This window comes from Trichosurus vulpecula, chromosome 1 (assembly GCF_011100635.1).
Source record: "Trichosurus vulpecula isolate mTriVul1 chromosome 1, mTriVul1.pri, whole genome shotgun sequence".
Classification (NCBI taxonomy): domain Eukaryota; kingdom Metazoa; phylum Chordata; class Mammalia; order Diprotodontia; family Phalangeridae; genus Trichosurus; species Trichosurus vulpecula.
Genome location: NC_050573.1, coordinates 171120049 through 171136462, shown reverse-complemented (window position 1 = coordinate 171136462; position 16414 = coordinate 171120049). Strand labels below are relative to the sequence as shown.

Sequence of the window (16414 nt, the reverse complement as noted above, 5' to 3'; positions counted from 1 at the left end):
AGCCTCCAGCATGATGCCAGGGATGGAATTCGCCTATTATCACTGGTTATGAATGCAGCAGGCTAGCTACAAAGTGATTGGTATGGAATAGGAAGGACTTCAAAGTCTTGCATTCTTTCTCAAAGGTCGCCTCTAGAAACAGCAGTTTCCCGTTAGGAAACAAAACACTGAGGAAGGCAGTTCCCCCTTCATCCTTTGCCTACCTAGTGAGGCAACAAACTGTAGAAGGGTAGGCTACGGGGCTGTGAGTCTATCTCTAAGTCATTGCTTTATTTTAAGGAAAAGTCCCATCTTGGAGATATGAGACCCCTTTGTTTCTGAGGAAGCCCTGGTATATCATTATTGCTTTCACTGAAGCTTGTTCTTTGCAAAATGGAAAGAAATAAAAGGTAGGGAGGTCAGTTTCTGGTAACTGGAGAATCTAATGTTCCTCTTTGGTTTCCTGTATTATGTGAAAGGAAGAGTCTGTCAAACAAGAAATAATACCTAGTGTTTACAGTTTAATGGAACCCAGGGACCAATTAACAACAATGAGTGCCACCACGTAGAGTATTTCTACTCATAACAAGAGGGAAATCTTATATTATTGCTTTTTCTCATTCCCCCTACCAAAATAAAAGACAGATGCTATGTCAACAATTTCTCCACAATTATTCTTTATTTTCCACAATTCCTAAAATTGACCCATTTATCAAAAGATAGTCAATGCCCCCAATTCATGGATGGGAATGTGATCCTTTCTCCTTAGGTGAATCTGTGAGCAGAGAAAAGGCATCCCACCTCAGCAAAGCAGGCATATCAAAATCTGCCCTCCACACCCAGCAGCTGCACAGCCCCATTTTGGACAGACTGGTGGATGTGCGTCACCTCTTCCTGGGTGAGGGTCTTCTCCATGTGGCGGTAAGTGATTCGATAGCAATGGCTGACTCTCTGTGTCCTGGAAAACAGAAGAGTAGAACAGAGTGGTAAGGAAATGAAAGCCCCACTTCATCTCACAAAGCTCATGTCAACAATACTGAAGAATCAGGTATGTTTTGGACACATCTCTGAACCCAAGTAAAGGATTAAAGAAATTATCCTAAGTATCAGGTTGAAAAAAAAAACAAAAAGAAAAAACCTGTAAGCTAAAAATAAATAAATAAATTTAAATTTAAAAAAAAAAAAAAGAAGAAGCTTAATCTAGAATTACCATTACTGTGTTTTAGGGATGGAGGACTGTTCTTTTATGTGTGGGGGGTGGTGGGGAGGAGTTGAAGGTTGTTATCTGGACAATTATTTCAATTTTTGGCTTTAATTTAGACTTAGCCAAAGGAATAAATTATCCTTTCTGGGACACAGAATCAGGAAAACAGTTGATAACTAGTTGTGTGAACTTCAGCAAATTATTTAATGTTGCTGGGTCTCAGTTTCCTCATCTGTGAAATAAGAGGGTCAGATCAGATAATCTCTTGGGTCACTTCTACTTAGTGTGCCTTTTAATTTTTTTGAGTCTCATGGATTCCTATTAATTACAGAAGAGTCGAATTAGTCACTCAGAAGCATAGAATGTCAATGCTGGAAAGGATCTATGGAAATTACATTCAATCCTCTTATTTTACAGATGGGTAAATCGAGCCTTAAAGACCTGAAGTGATTTGAATTAGGTCATAGACACAGATAGAATGTAAATGCCTTGAACTCAAGTTCAAACCTCTGCAATTGCATATAAGCAAAGGGTCTGGCTGTTTCTCCCCAAGGGATCTCTTTCCTATTCCACCACAGTTGAAGAAAATAAGGAAGTCAAAGGAGACCCATGACCATAGGCCCAGGACCAAGCATTAAGCCATCATGAAGCAACAAAGCTAAGATTGGAACTCTCAGCCCTGGAGATTCTACTATCCCCTAGCTCACTGGGACAACCTATTCTTAACAAAAGGCAGATGCTATGCTTCTGCTAGTGAGATAAAAGTCATACAAATACTTCATGGAGCCTCACTGGCACAAATGGTACACACCCTGAAGAGGTGACACCACACAACCTGGGTAAGCCTAGGATTCCTTGTAAACATGGATTCCTTGCAGGCTTCGTTCACTTTTTTTTTAATGGGTTAGATTAGGTCTTCCTATCTCACCCAGGCAGTAAGGGCAGTGTCCACTCAAAGGCCCAATCCCAATACTGATCAGCATGGAAGCTTTAACATGCTCTGTTTTTCTGCAACCTATTCCTATTTACCTCATCTTACAATGCAGGCATCCCATCGGCTTTAGCCCCACTGTAGTTCACAAATCCCAAATTTAAGCAATTTGCTGTCCTTAGCCTCCCCCTTAGGACAGCTAGATGGTTCAGTGCATAGAGTGCTGGGCCTAGAGTCAGCAAGACCTGAGTTCAAATTTGGCCTCAGAAACCAGCTGTGTGACCCTCTGTTTGCCTTAATCCACTGGAGAAGGAAATGGTAAACCACTCCAGTACCTTTGCCAAGAAAAATCCATGGACAGTATGGTCCACAGGGTCATGAAGAGGCAGACACAACTGAACAACAACCACAACAACAAGCCTCCCCTACACCAGGGACAACAGGTATGAGCCACTAAGTGTGTGTATCCATTCAATTTCCTTCTCTCTGTAAGTTCAGGAAGATATGCGTTAAGTTTTACAAAGGTTTTTGCAGGCAGCTTTTCACTTGATTGTGCTTGTAGTGTGAATATCTCCAACTTGCCCTAAATACTTTAAAAAGGACAATAAAAATGAAAAATACAAAGAAGCATCGGGAGACTTGCATGAACTGATGCAGTAAGCAGCAACAGCAAAACAATATACAAGATGACTGAAACAATGTAAATGTAAATTGCAGCTGAATATTATGAAATTATCATGACTAAACTCGGTACCAAAGAAATTTTCTTTTTTTCTCCCCCCCAAAGATAAGGGACAACAGGTATGGAACACTATGGAATGTTGGACTTGATTGATGTGTTGGGTAGGTTTGTGGAACTGGTTTATTTCCCTCCTTTTTTATTCCTTTTTGTTAGAAGGGACATCTCTTGGAGGAGAGATACAATGGAAAATGAGAAGTAATGTGAAAGTAAAAAATACCAATCTGACGATTCAAAGAAAAGCATAACCTATTTGATTCCTGGGTATTGGGTTGGACACGGGGTTTACATAAGACAGTCTGACATTATGGAACACACTGGCTAGTCACAGGAGAAGACAAACACAGAGATTTAATAAGTGCATTGGAAAGATAAGAACAAAGTGCTATGTGAAGTCCAAAGAGGAAGGCCACTGCCAGTGGGGAGGATCAGAGAAGGCTTACAATAAATACTCTTCATTGGTTAGTTACTAACACAGACCAGTGCTAGACCACCACACCTCTTTCCTTCTTTACCATGACAAGTAGTAGCATTTCCCAAGCTGTTGAGAAGTGAAAAAAAATTAAATGTGTATGTATGTATATGTGTGTATGTGTACATATACATACACACATACATACATGTACATACATACATACATACACACTATATATAGTTTATTTTTGTCCAAGAGAAATGACTGCATGGTTTCTGGTGTTTCTTCCAACTCTACCATCCAATGATTCTATGTCTAACAGGTATGGGGCTAGTAGGGGAAGGGCAGCTGATAAGGAGAGACCAGATGCTAACCACATAAGAAGAGTAACTCAATAAATTTCAGTACTAGATGAGGACCGATTAAGAAGTAAACAGGGGGACCAAAAGAGTAAATAAGAAAACTCCATGTATACATAACAGCTTCCCTTTTACAACTGGCTCTTTATTGGTTCCCGCCATGAAAAGTCATTCCAGTAAGAATTTAAATTAACGGAGAAGGAAATGGCAAACTGCTCCAGAATCTTCGCAGAGTTGGACACGACTGAACAACAACAAAAACCTTAAAATAAAGCAAATGACTCCACCCTTTAGTAGTCAAGAGCACTGGATTTACTGGGGTCAAGTTATGGTTCTTCCACTTACTAGAGATGGAACCCTGGGTGGCTGAATTGCTTAACCCTCTCTAAGCCTTAGTTTCTTCTAGAAATTTAAATGGCTGCTCTTGTGCAATTCAGAGCAGGAGGAAAAAAAACAAACTTCTGGGATTCCAGCCCAGTCTTCTGTATACCAATGTCATTTTCACTGAGCTATGACCCTTCCTTCTATCTGGTACTCCTGCTTTCCAACTTGTCCCTTCTCCAGTACCCAAGCTGATTAGATATTCCTGCCCGTCTGTGACCTCAGGGTTGGGAAAACCATCAAGATTCAATTAAGAAGGACCCTAACCCTCCCTATGAAAAAACTTGAGCAGCCCTGACCCCAGAACTACCCTGAAGTACTAGACAATGGAGTGATGGTGACAGCTTGGTGCAATCACAGGGCAAGTACTGGAAGCAACATCTGGAAAGACAATATTGTATTCTCCTTCTCCTTGCCATGGCTAGAAGACCTTTGTGCCTGAGGATCTTTGGTGACATCCTTGTAGCACCCCCCTTCCCTGCTTTGGAGGTATCTGCCCCAGCCCTTTCAGTGAGAGGGGGATGTTGGAGGGCCCTGAACCCCTTCCCTTGTTGTCTCGGTCTCTTCCTCTGTGCTCTAGTGGGTTGCTAAGGCACATGGAGTTCCCTTAAATATGACAAGGAAGGGAGTCAATTGTTTTCAGCATTGATTGGCTTGATCCTCCTATTTAGCCTCTTTAATCCCAGCAGTGGATGCTGACAACTACCTATCTCACAGAATGGATGAGACAAAGGCAATCAAAAAAGACGATGGTTATGATGTACTCTGTGACTACAGAACACTAAATTAATGTAAACTGACTTCATACTTTAAAAGATCTTTGTCTCTGAGGTCCCCAGCTTGGGGTTAGACCTCTAAGGTCTAACTTCTAGCTCTAAGCTATGAGTCTCCATTCTATAGTTCTATATTTCTTCAACTGTTCAAACAATAACTTAGTACTACCCTGTTTCTCTAGATCCCAGGGTAAACAGGTCTGGATAGGAGATAAGCCAGTGAGTAAGATAATGGTCTTCAGATACTTGCCCTTTCATTTCCCAGAAGTCCTAAAAAGTAATAAGGAAGAGAAAGAAGACATGCTATATATTTTCATCTACTTTTAAATAAAAGATTAAAGAAGGTATTAATATTTAGCAGAGTCCTTTGCCACCTCCCTTTCTCCTTTCTGACCAACTGCATAGGAAAAACTAATGAGTACAAAATTCTTACTAAAAATAACATTACTGTCAAATTTAAAATATATTAGACAATGAGGCTTGAAAGAGAATTTCTAAAGGACTTTAAGACAACTCATTTATTAGGTATTTACTATGTGCCAAGTGCTGTGTGAAATGCTTTACAAAGATTATTTCATTTGATCCTGGATGGATCAGAGATGTGACAAGGGCTGAAATCCTTCCTACTGCATAGACACTCTATTCACCTAGGCAATTGAGTAAAGCCTGAACTTAAAATTTAAAAACTTAAAAGTTAACTTAAGCCTGAACTTAAAAACCTTCAACCCAGGTACTGAGTCAAAAACTTAGCTCCTACCACAGGCACACTGACTGGTCTCTCCAACTGGGTTAGAGCAGCTACTTCCTGATCTTGGGTTGGGACATATATGTCTACTATGAATCCTAAAATAGACCATTTAGGATCCACAATCACTACAGGCATCACCAATTCATGGCAGAGCTAGCAGGCAAACATAAAAGGAGAGGTAATATCATAGGATGGGTTCAGTTTTCAAAGGAACAAGAAAAAGATTTTCCCAAACTTGCATTCATTTCCCCGTCCTGGACATAAGGCAGACGATCTCATCTAGAAGACTGTCAGGAAGCTCCTGAACTCCGCATTGTCATATGTGCAACTATATACAACTCATGATATCAGGAAAAGAACACTGGACTCGGAGTCAGAAGACCTGAATTCTAATCTCAGCTTTGTTGCAGATTCTATAATTTTAAGTGAAGAGTTGGTACCAGTCTTCTAATTTGATTAGAGATTGGGAGGGAGATGGGTTCAAGTCAAGGAAATGCTTCTTCATGACAAATCAAGAGATGAGCTGGGCCTTTTACGCCATAGGAGTCTCTGAAACAAGGGTTGTACTATCAATACCTCACTCACTTGAGAACCTGAAAAGACCTTAGCTTAGCCTAAAGGGCCAGGGTCTCCCAGTGCATCCTGGGCCATCTCCAGTCGTCTTGGTGAACATCAGGCCACTGGACCCAGATGTCTCTGGAGGAGAAAGTGAGGCTAGTGACTTTGCACAGCCCTCCCTCACTCAAATCAAAGTCAACTGCAAGTCATGTCATCATTTCCCTGACGCCATGGTCCTCTTCGAAAAGGAAGGATAAACACAAAACACAACCATCTTCCCAGTTAACCAGGCTTGCAGCCTTACTGTCATGCTTGATTTCTCATTTTTTACTCACCTTGTACAGACAATCAGTCGCCAAGTAATGTGGTTTCCTTCTCCACAACATCTTTTCTATACAGCCCTTTGCCTTGGTTCATGAGCCACAATCCTAGTTTGGGTCTTCAACACACCTTGCTTGGACTTTTACAGTAGTCTTCTAATTGGTCTTTGCTTGTCTTTCTCTATTTTAATCTATCCTCCACTTAGTTGCCATAATGATTTTCCTATGTCACCTCCCTACTCAGTAGATTCCAGTGGCCCCCTATAACTTCCAGGATCAAATATAAACACTTCTGTTTGGCATTTAAAGTGTTTCAAAACTCAGACTCTTCCTGCCTTTCCAGTATACTTATATATGTTTTATTCCTCTCCACATACTCTACCATCCAGAAGCACCAGCCTTCTTGGTGTTCCTTGTACAACATTCCATCTGTCCCAAGTCTGTGTCTTTGTAATGGCTGTCTCCCATTTTTAGAATATTCTACCCTACTCACTTCTGTCTCTCACCTTCTGTAGGATCAATCATACCTTCTGTAGATCTTTCCCAGTCCCTTCTCCCACCCTTTCATCTGAAATAATCTTAGATGTACATAGTTACTTACATATTATCTCCCTGATTAAGAGGTGAGCACCTTGAGAGGTCTTTGCTTTCCTTTTGTATCCCCAGCACTAAACATGGTGCTAGGCACCTGGTAAGTACTTAATAAATGTACCCTCTTTTGTTACAATACCATTTGGTACAATACCATCTTTTTCAAGAGGTCTTTCCCATTTGCCCCAGCTTCTAAAATTTAGGATTACCTCCCATCTACTCTGTATAATACACAAACCTGTTATCTCCCGCATTAGAATCTAAGTGCCTTCAGGACAGGGAACTCAGAAGTAAGAAATTAGTCAAGTCAGTAGCAAGTATTTTCTGCACCCTACCACAGACTAGACTCATAGGATATGCAGGGTGGACAGCAACTCTTACATCCTCAAGGAAGTTACCATCTAACAGAACAACAGACAGGAAAAGATGTCAACATAAATGTACACAGGAGTGGGGTCAATGAGTTCAGGGAATAGGTGGAAAAAGGATCATCTGGTTAGGCTGGAGAATGAATGTAGTTCAAAGCTTCAAAAGAGGTGAGCCTGCCACTGCAATGTGGACATGGAGATCTTTTCTCCATCAACACAGCTCCCTAACCAAGACAGTCAGGGGTTTCTGTCCTTTTCAGAACTGTCTATTTTAGATGGAAGCCTCCAAAGCAAGGTCTTCAAGGCTCTCTGTGATCCTGCTCCCTGGCTTAGATTCTGGACCTGGGGCAGTCTGGCTGCAGCTGTAGCTGGTTCTGGCTGCTGGGGCTGCTTCCCAGAGGAGATGGTTGTTCCTTGGAGTCAGTCACAAGAAACCAAACCAGATGGTTCCTCTGACAGTTACTGCCTTGGGAAAGACAACTCAAATCCAGTCCTCCAGTGAGGGAAAGCCAGAGCCAGTGGGGGAGGGAGGGAGTTGCCAAGGCCCAGCAGAGGCAAGCCTCTAGCATTCAAACACATCTCTCTTCAGGTCCTACTCATCTGCCTGTCTGTAATGTAAGAGCTCCTTGGGGACTTGCATTTTGCAGGCGAGACATGCTTTTAAAAATCAAACACTTGCCAAGTCCCTAGGGAAGCTTCAAAGCACCCACAGGTTCCTATTCCCTCCACCCCCTCCAGCTTTTCTGGGCGCTTCAGGCTGAGCAATTTATGCCTAGCAACTCAGATGACATAATGCTACCTTCTGGAATAGGGGGTGGGGGATACTTGCTTAAATCCATGGACAATACTGATTGCTCTGGAACCCTAGGGATGGGAGGAGAGTCTTTGGGGGAAGTCATTGGTTTGGGGAAGATTTCTGGAAAAAATATTTTGCAGATGCCAGAGATAATACTTACTCCAGGAAAGCTTTTGACCCTTGTGTGTGTATGTATCTCTGTTCTCCAGATTCTCACAGTTTTTCTTACCCACTTTACTGTATTCTCTTACCTAATTTTCACTGCCACAAGTCTATGGCATTTAATTCAATTCAACATGCATGTATTAAACAAGTGCTTACTATAGGCCAGGTCCTAGAGGTTGGGGGTACAAAGACAGAAACAAAACAGTCCCTACCCTCAAGGGTCTGGCATTCTATTGGGAGGAGAATGCAAAATATATACAAAGCAATTGGGTGGGGTGGGGCTGGGGGAGCAGTTTGTTAAGAACAGAATGAGGTTCAAGAGGGCTCAACCAGGAAGAATGTGAAAAGGAATAGGGTGGGGCCGACCATGGCTAAGAGGAAGCTGGGAATCCTGGCCAGACAAGATAGATCCCATCTAGGTAGACAGTGACTAAATGACAGGGTTCTTGAGTGGAGTCATAGGGCAAGAGACTGTCATGGCTTTTCAACAGTAGCATCCCCAAGACTGAGCAGAAGCCACTAAAGGTAAGGCGAAGGGTGATTATTATTCATGATAATTAATACTGATATTTATCCATAATTAATAGCAATGAATAAATTATTTTACTAATAAAATATTTCAATCTAATAAATATTTCTTTAGTTTTAAGGTTTCCAAGGCACTTACATTATCTCTGATCTTCACAACAACCCTCTGTGGTATTATCATCCCCATTTTATAGCTGAGGAAATAGACATTTCCTAATTTCAGAGAAATTAGGTGACTTCCCCAGGGTCACAAGGCTATTAAACTTCTGGGGTAGGAGTCAAAGCTTGGCCAGGTTCTTATCTGTCATTCCATGTCGCCTTTGTCTCTCATGGGATAGAAATAATGGAAAAAAGAGAAGAATTCAAAGCAGGGTGGAGAATGATGATTCAAATGTTCCTTTATGGTCACAAAGCATTTTTATATACATTCTCTCATTTTATTCTCCCAGCAACAATCCCTGTTTCACATATTAGGAAACAGGTGTGGTGGAAATGCTACTTGCCAGGCATATAGCTTGGGAGGGGCAGAGACCTGAACACAGGCATTCTGTTCCCAAGTCCATTGCTTTTCCCGCTACACTTCTCTTCAGTTTGGTTGGGCTGTTAACAAGGTTAGTCTGGTAATAGGAATTGACCACAGAAGGTTAGGGGTGGCAGATGTACCAAAGGCAGTCCATCATTCAAGAGGTTAGGGCAGGTCATGTAGCCAGAATGATGGACAACGGCTGTACTACCTCATTTACTAATCGGATCCCAAAGGATTCTAAGCAGCAGACTAGGAACCTGAAGCCTAAGTGGGATGAACCACTGGTCCAATTATTTAGACAGAAATGGAAACATGGAACTCTGATCATTATGTAGTATAGAGCAAAGGCTCCAAAGGTTGGGGAAGATGAGATTAATGGGAATGCAAATTGGTGATGAGCCAAGATACAAAGACTGCAGATTGATGGAAGACTGGTTTTTTTTTTTTAAATAAAGGGTCTGTGTAAACAGGGGTCTTTCTTCCAAGTATTTATAAAGGAAAGCTTCTTGCCAGAAAAAAAGGATGGCCTACACTTCAAGGAAAGAAAGCATATCAGAGAAAGAAATGAGATTTCTTGTCAACTCAGAAGAGGCTGGGTATGCAACTACCAATGTAGCACCAAATAATCTGTAAAGTTCATTAAACCAGTCTCACTTTGTAAAGGAGATGCCCTTTCAAAGTCTTGAGAGTACGGAGATGGTGACCTTCACAAGGAAGCAGGAATTGCTATACTCGGGTGGGATTAGGTAGGGGACAGTGGAGACGATGACGATGATAAAGAGCAAGAGTAGCTAGCATTTAGATTGTGATTTAAGTTTTGCGAAGCACTTACACACACACACACACACACACACACACACACAGCTATATATGTATATATATATTGTCTTTATCTGATCCCGGCAAAAAACCTGTGAGGTAGGTATTATTGCTATCATCATTTCAGAGATGAGTAAACTGAGCTTGAGAGAGGCTGTTGGTCAATAAGAATTTATTAAGTGCCTACTATATGGTCCAGGTACTGTGCTAAGTGGGATAATATTTTTAAAGTGATTAGTAGGTGACATAATAAGTATTTGATAAACGCTTTTTTTTTCCCTTTCTGTTCCTTCCTTCCTTTCCTTCCTTTTTTTATTTTTGTTTCAACACAGGATTTTGTAGTTGACACTAGTTAACTATATTAATAAGACCATGAAAGCAAGATTATCCTCAATAAGCCAAAGGAAATATGACTTTATACAGACTGCAATGAAAATAATGACAACAAAATAATTTAAAGCTTCCTTCCTTCCTCCTTTCATTCCTTTGTTTGTTCCTTCCTTCTTTCTTTCCTTCCTTCCTTCCTTTCTTCCTTCTTTCCTTTCTTCCTACCTTCGAGGGATACAAAGAAAGGCAAAAGGCAGTCCCTGTGACTTGTCCAGGGTCACATAGCTAGTAAGTGGCTGAGACAGAATATGAACTCATGTCTTCCTGACTCCAAGTTAAGCTCCCTAGCTACCTCTACAAAGAGAAACAGAGAAAGAACCAGGACTTCCAAACTCTTCACCTGCTTTACTTGAGGAAAAAGGAATGATGATATCAGGAGAGCAATGCTTACTCTGAATTGATCACTATCATCATTACATCAGAAGTGTTTGGGAAGCTCTAGCTTGCCAGTGGGGTATGACAGGAGAGGAAACAGCCTTGTTCCCTTTTGGGAGCTCAGCAGCTCATAGGGCAGAATGCCAATCATCAGTAGTCTGGAGATTGATGAGAGGTGGCTGCTGATATAGAGGAGTGGTCTAAAGAGCATGGCAGATACACTCCATGGCATCTCCTCCCACTTACATTTGATCTGTAATATGTATTGGAGAAATGGATGATTAATTAGAAGACTGTAGTTCATGGAATCATAGGGTTTGGAGCTTGAAGGGACTCTCAGAGCTCATCCGGTAATATAAACTTGAGATAAAATTGGGGTTTTGGTAATCATAAATATGGGTTAGATGCCTCCAAATATACATTAATACCAAAGAAAAACCAAACAAATTGGGCAGTGTCATGCATATCACAGGTCCTCAAAAAAGGCTTGCTGAGTCTCATACTTCCTGGTTGGAATGCTTACATATAAACCTGTATGCTTACATATACATATATATGTTTATAAATGTTGATATATAAAACTGCTAAATTAGAGAGCAATCGATAATAAGTTCATTACCTCAGTAAGGGGAGAGACTGATGTGTGCTGCAGTCATCCAAAATATACAACCAAGAGATTAAGTAACACAAGTAAAACTTGGTCAAAGAGCCTTTCCAGGGGGTAGATTCTAGTATTCTATTGAGGGAAAGGGCATCTGAGCCCTGAGTCTGACTGTAGCAGTGGGTCAGACTTCAGTTAATTTTAAACATCCCATCCCTGAAACCATGAGAAATAACTGAAGCCTTCCTCTATAGAACATCTTCTATCTGGCTTTAATAGACAAATAATTGAAGATTATCCCATAGATCCTTCCACAATCCTTGTTATTCATGAATTTAAAAATTACCATAAAGCCTGACTGTGTAATATGGTACACAGATCTCTTTATTTCTCTGATAAACAAAGGCTAAGATGAGAAAATCATTTGAATCATTTTCTTAGAGTCTAGTTAAATATGAAGGAGTTATTATATCCTCAAAACTAGAGCTTGATCTGAAAAAAATTAGTCAATTATGGTCATATTCAAATAGAAGAGATTCTCTCTGCAGCTCAATTACCAAGTTAAATCACTATAAAACAAGTTCATCTGTGTATGTACGCGTGTACAAGCATGCACATTTATACCCACGTTAGGGATTGAAGGATGTATGAGAGGCAAAAGAAAAGGCATCCTTTCCCTTGAATCTTATTCTAACTTGGAATGTAGCAAGGACATAGACTGTCTTCTTAACCTGTTCAATTCTTGTCAATTAACCAATATTTATTAGTATGTGCCAGGCACTGTGCTAAACACCAAAGATATAAAGACAAGAGTGAAACAATTTCTGACCTCAGGGATCTCACACCTTGACTAATTATAGAGAGCTACAATTCTAACATGGGTTTCCCTAAATTCTCTCCAGAGGATCCAATGGATTTCCTAAAGACCTTCTTCTTGTGCCATCAACATCTTAGATCATTACAGCACTTTGGATGTCTGTGTGTCATCTTGCTCACTGCATCCCACCACTTCAGAGTTGAATGGGACCACAAAGATCATCTACCAATGTGAATCGGAGAAGTTCTTGCTATGTGACCAGCCTAGCTCCTCTACATGTGTATAGAATAATGTTTCTGCCATACTCTGAAGGCTATTTACATTCACTTTAATAATAATTATAAAATTATAATTATGTATAAAATATTGTATATTATATATAAGATATTATTGTCTAATATTATATATTATATAGAATATATTATATATTACATAATAATATAATATTATAATTAATACTAATAATTATTAATCCATGGTGTATGGCTATAGATGTTATCCTTTATGGTGGTGACCTCAGTGTTTGCAAGGTATGATTATTTTTTAACAAACATGTCAGACTTTCTATATCTAAATGAGTACTGTCCATCCCAAACGAGTCATCTTGGGAACATTTAAACTGATTCCAGTGAGGTTACTATTGCTTCTGGATATTCAGTTCAATCTAACATGTATTAAGGATCTTCTTTGTGCAAGGTAATAGTGCAAGGTAATACACTAGATGCTGGGAATACAAAGATGAAAACCTCTTTAAAACTCCTCTTTCTGACCTGCCTTCAGAGCCTGTAGCACATCCTTCTGAACATCATCAACGGTAGCATTCCTCTCCAGGCTGCACACCTGACTCTCCAGACATCCTCTACCATGCCCCAGAAATCTCTTCACCTTGGAAACTAACTCCACCCCTGCATTACTTCTCACACTGGAAGTACTCTCCACTCTTGAGGCCCTCTCCTGGCTGGCTGGTTCCTCCCAGAACCTCCATTCTAATGAAAAAGAGAAGGCCAACTGTATTTTCATTCATCTCCAAGCTGCACTCCTGAATCTCCAGACTTTCTTTACCATGCTCTCAAGGTGGAACCTTCATCTTCACCCACCCCCACCCCCACCTTCCTTATGTATGTTATGTTCCTCCAGTAGAATGTAAGCTCCTACAGTGTAGGAACCATCTTTTTGCTTGCATTTGTCTCAGCGGTGCTTAGCACAGTGCCTGGCACTTAATGAATGCTTGTTGACTTCACATGTTGACTAGCAAATCTTCATACTCAACAGGCAGATTTGATTTTAGGAAGTGATGGAAATTTCATTCCAAGCTAAGTCTGGTGGGTAAGTTAAACTGAGTAATGTTGTTTGGGATGAGAAAATGAGGCGCTGGACTCTAAAGTAATGAGCCTAGATTTGTGGTGTGGTTCAAAAACTGATTTTGAAGGCAATGCCAAAAGGATCCCCGAAAAGTTGTGAATGACAGTTAACTATCAGAGTAAGTACATGGCCAACCCAAAATTATAATGAGGTTGGTAGCAGCTCATATTTTTATAGAATTTTGAAGTCTGTAAAGCACTTTATATCTGTTGTCTCTATTCAATCCTCCGAGATAGGTGATATTATTATCTCCAGTTTCCGGATTGGAAAAGAGGTTAAATGACTGTCCATTGTCACCTATGTCCAGTCACACCTATGAGTGAGGCAAGATTCAAACTTTAAAACTTTCTGATTCCAAATTCCATGTTCTATCCGCTATTCCATATTTCTAAGGAAAGCATTCATTTTACGTTATGTTTTATGCACTCTGGTACCGCATCTTAAATAAATGCATCCAACCAACATCAATATTTTTCCAGTGATTCTATAAATCATGGAGCACCACAATTTCCAAAGGAGTTAAAATTGTGGGTCACCCCGGGAGCAATGGTAAAATACACAATAGTGTCCAGAGGCTGCAACACATCACCAAAGATGTATTGCAGACAAAGGGGAGAGAAAAAGACACTGTCACAGAGATATGTGACTGGAAAAGGAGAGGTGTTCATTATATAGCAAGACAGAAGGATAACAGAGGACAGTCACGTGATGCATCAGAGGCCACATAATGTTAAGAACCTGGGGTCCACAGAGAGATTTTAGGGGTTCTGTGAACTTGGATGTAAAACAAATTTACATCTTTATTTAAGTATACCTGAGTTCCTTTGTCAGCCTATGTATTTTATTTTATGCCTTAAAAATGTTATTCTGAGAAGGGGTCCATAGCTTTCAGCAGACTGACAAAGGAGTCCATGACCAAAAAAAGGGTGAGAACCTCTGGCCTAGATGAAGATGGTGCTTACATGCTCTCCAGGACACAATGTCTTATGAAGTCTCCTTTCATTGGGCAGTCTTGAAGGACATTATTTCCGTTATAACATAGCTGGAAGGGATATGGATTGTGAAAACTAACTTAGGTATAATGAGATTCCCATCTACTATATTAACTTGAGTGGCACCTGGAATTTAGCAGATCATATATAGCTCATTAATCTCTGCAGTCTCTCCTTTATATGTTAATTAAATTGTTTTAGGAACACAAGGTCAATAATTATTGTATACTATTGCAATTAAGAGTTTCCAGAAACTTTATGTGGGTTGAGCTAATAGAAATGTGACTTTAATAGTGAAAAATTTCAGGCAGAGGAGGATAGATAGATAAAGCATTTATAAAGTGCTTACCTTGTATCAGGCACTGTGTTAAGTGCTAAGGACACAAACAAGCCAGCAAGACAGGAAATTACTTTCAAAAGGAGAAAATGACATATACAGAGGAGCTGAAAAATGAGGAGTGGAAGGAAGGGAGGAAGGAGAGGTATCTCTGCTGTTTTATGGTTTGAAGATGGCTGGGAAATGAATGGAGGTCGGGAGCCAGACAAGATAAGGTGAAAACTCACCTATCAAAGCCCAGGATGGTTCCAGGGGCAGGATCCAAGTTTCTGGTGGGGAAGAAAGCTAGAGTGCAGATGGCCAAGAAGTGATGTACAGGCCAGATCTGTCAGGGTAGCTCCAGGGGCACAGTCCAAGTAAAGATAAAATGGAGGTGTGAGAGGAGGAGGGAAGGAGAGAAAAAAGGAAAAGGGTCAGCAATAAAGAGTAGGAAGAATGGTTTCATTGAATTCTAATGCAGAGGCTTGAGATTCACTAATATGTGAATGTGTCTGAAATGAAAGGCTCTTTCTCTTTCCTGCTTCCTCTTAGAAAATACACTTGTCTATCACTTGGTGACTAAGTGGTGAGAGATTCTCTTTAGAAAACAATCTCTTTTGGGGGGGGGGCAGGGCAATTGGGGTTAAGTGACTTGCCCAAGGTCACGCAGCTAGTAAGTGTGTCAAGTGTCTAACGCCAGATTTGAACTCAGGTCCTCCTGACTTGGTGCTCTACTCACTGCACCACCTAGCTGCCCCAAGAAAACAATTTCTTAAACTAGAAAAGTCCCCCACAACAAAATCTAGTAACAACAAAAGCCTGGAAGCTTTACAAGTTGCTTCAGTGAAAATGCAGTTAAATTCAACAAAATTTATTAAGCACCTACTAAGTGCAAGGGGCAGCTAGGTGGCACAGTAGGATAAAGAACTGGGCCTAGAGTCAGGAAGACCAGAGTTCAAATTTGGCCTAAGACACTTACCAGCTGTGGAACCCTGGGCAAGTCACTTAACCCTGTTTGCCTCAGTTTCCTCACCTGTAAAATGAGTTGGAGAAGGCATCGGCAAACCCCTCCAGTATCTTTGCCAAGAAAACTCCAAATGGGGTCAGGAAGAGTTGGACATGACTGAAAAACAACTGAACACCAACAACTAAGAATAAGGCGTTTAAAGGGTTAATAAATGCTTATTGGCTTAAGTCCAACAACACTTTGGTATTTTTTGCAGAATAATTTTTGTGTGCTTTTTAAAGAAAACAAAATAAGAGAATGGCTAAAAATGCAAATATTTGGTGAGATTTGGCCAATGGCTATTTATAATTCCAATTTGTCTCCTTCCTTTGAGTACCCGATTTGGAGTCAGTGAACC

At 40.5% G+C, this 16414-nt stretch overlaps 1 protein-coding gene across 1 annotated transcript in view; it reads right to left on the bottom strand.

Annotated features, from left to right (window-relative positions):
- Positions 1 to 640: 640 nt before the first annotated feature.
- Positions 641 to 16414, bottom strand: part of FARS2 (phenylalanyl-tRNA synthetase 2, mitochondrial) — a 681824-nt gene continuing 666050 nt past the window's right edge. The window contains exon 7 of the mRNA XM_036734460.1: positions 641 to 937. Within this exon, the coding sequence (XP_036590355.1) occupies positions 799 to 937 (139 nt within the window). The 3' untranslated portion in view covers positions 641 to 798. The remainder of the gene's footprint in view (positions 938 to 16414) is intronic.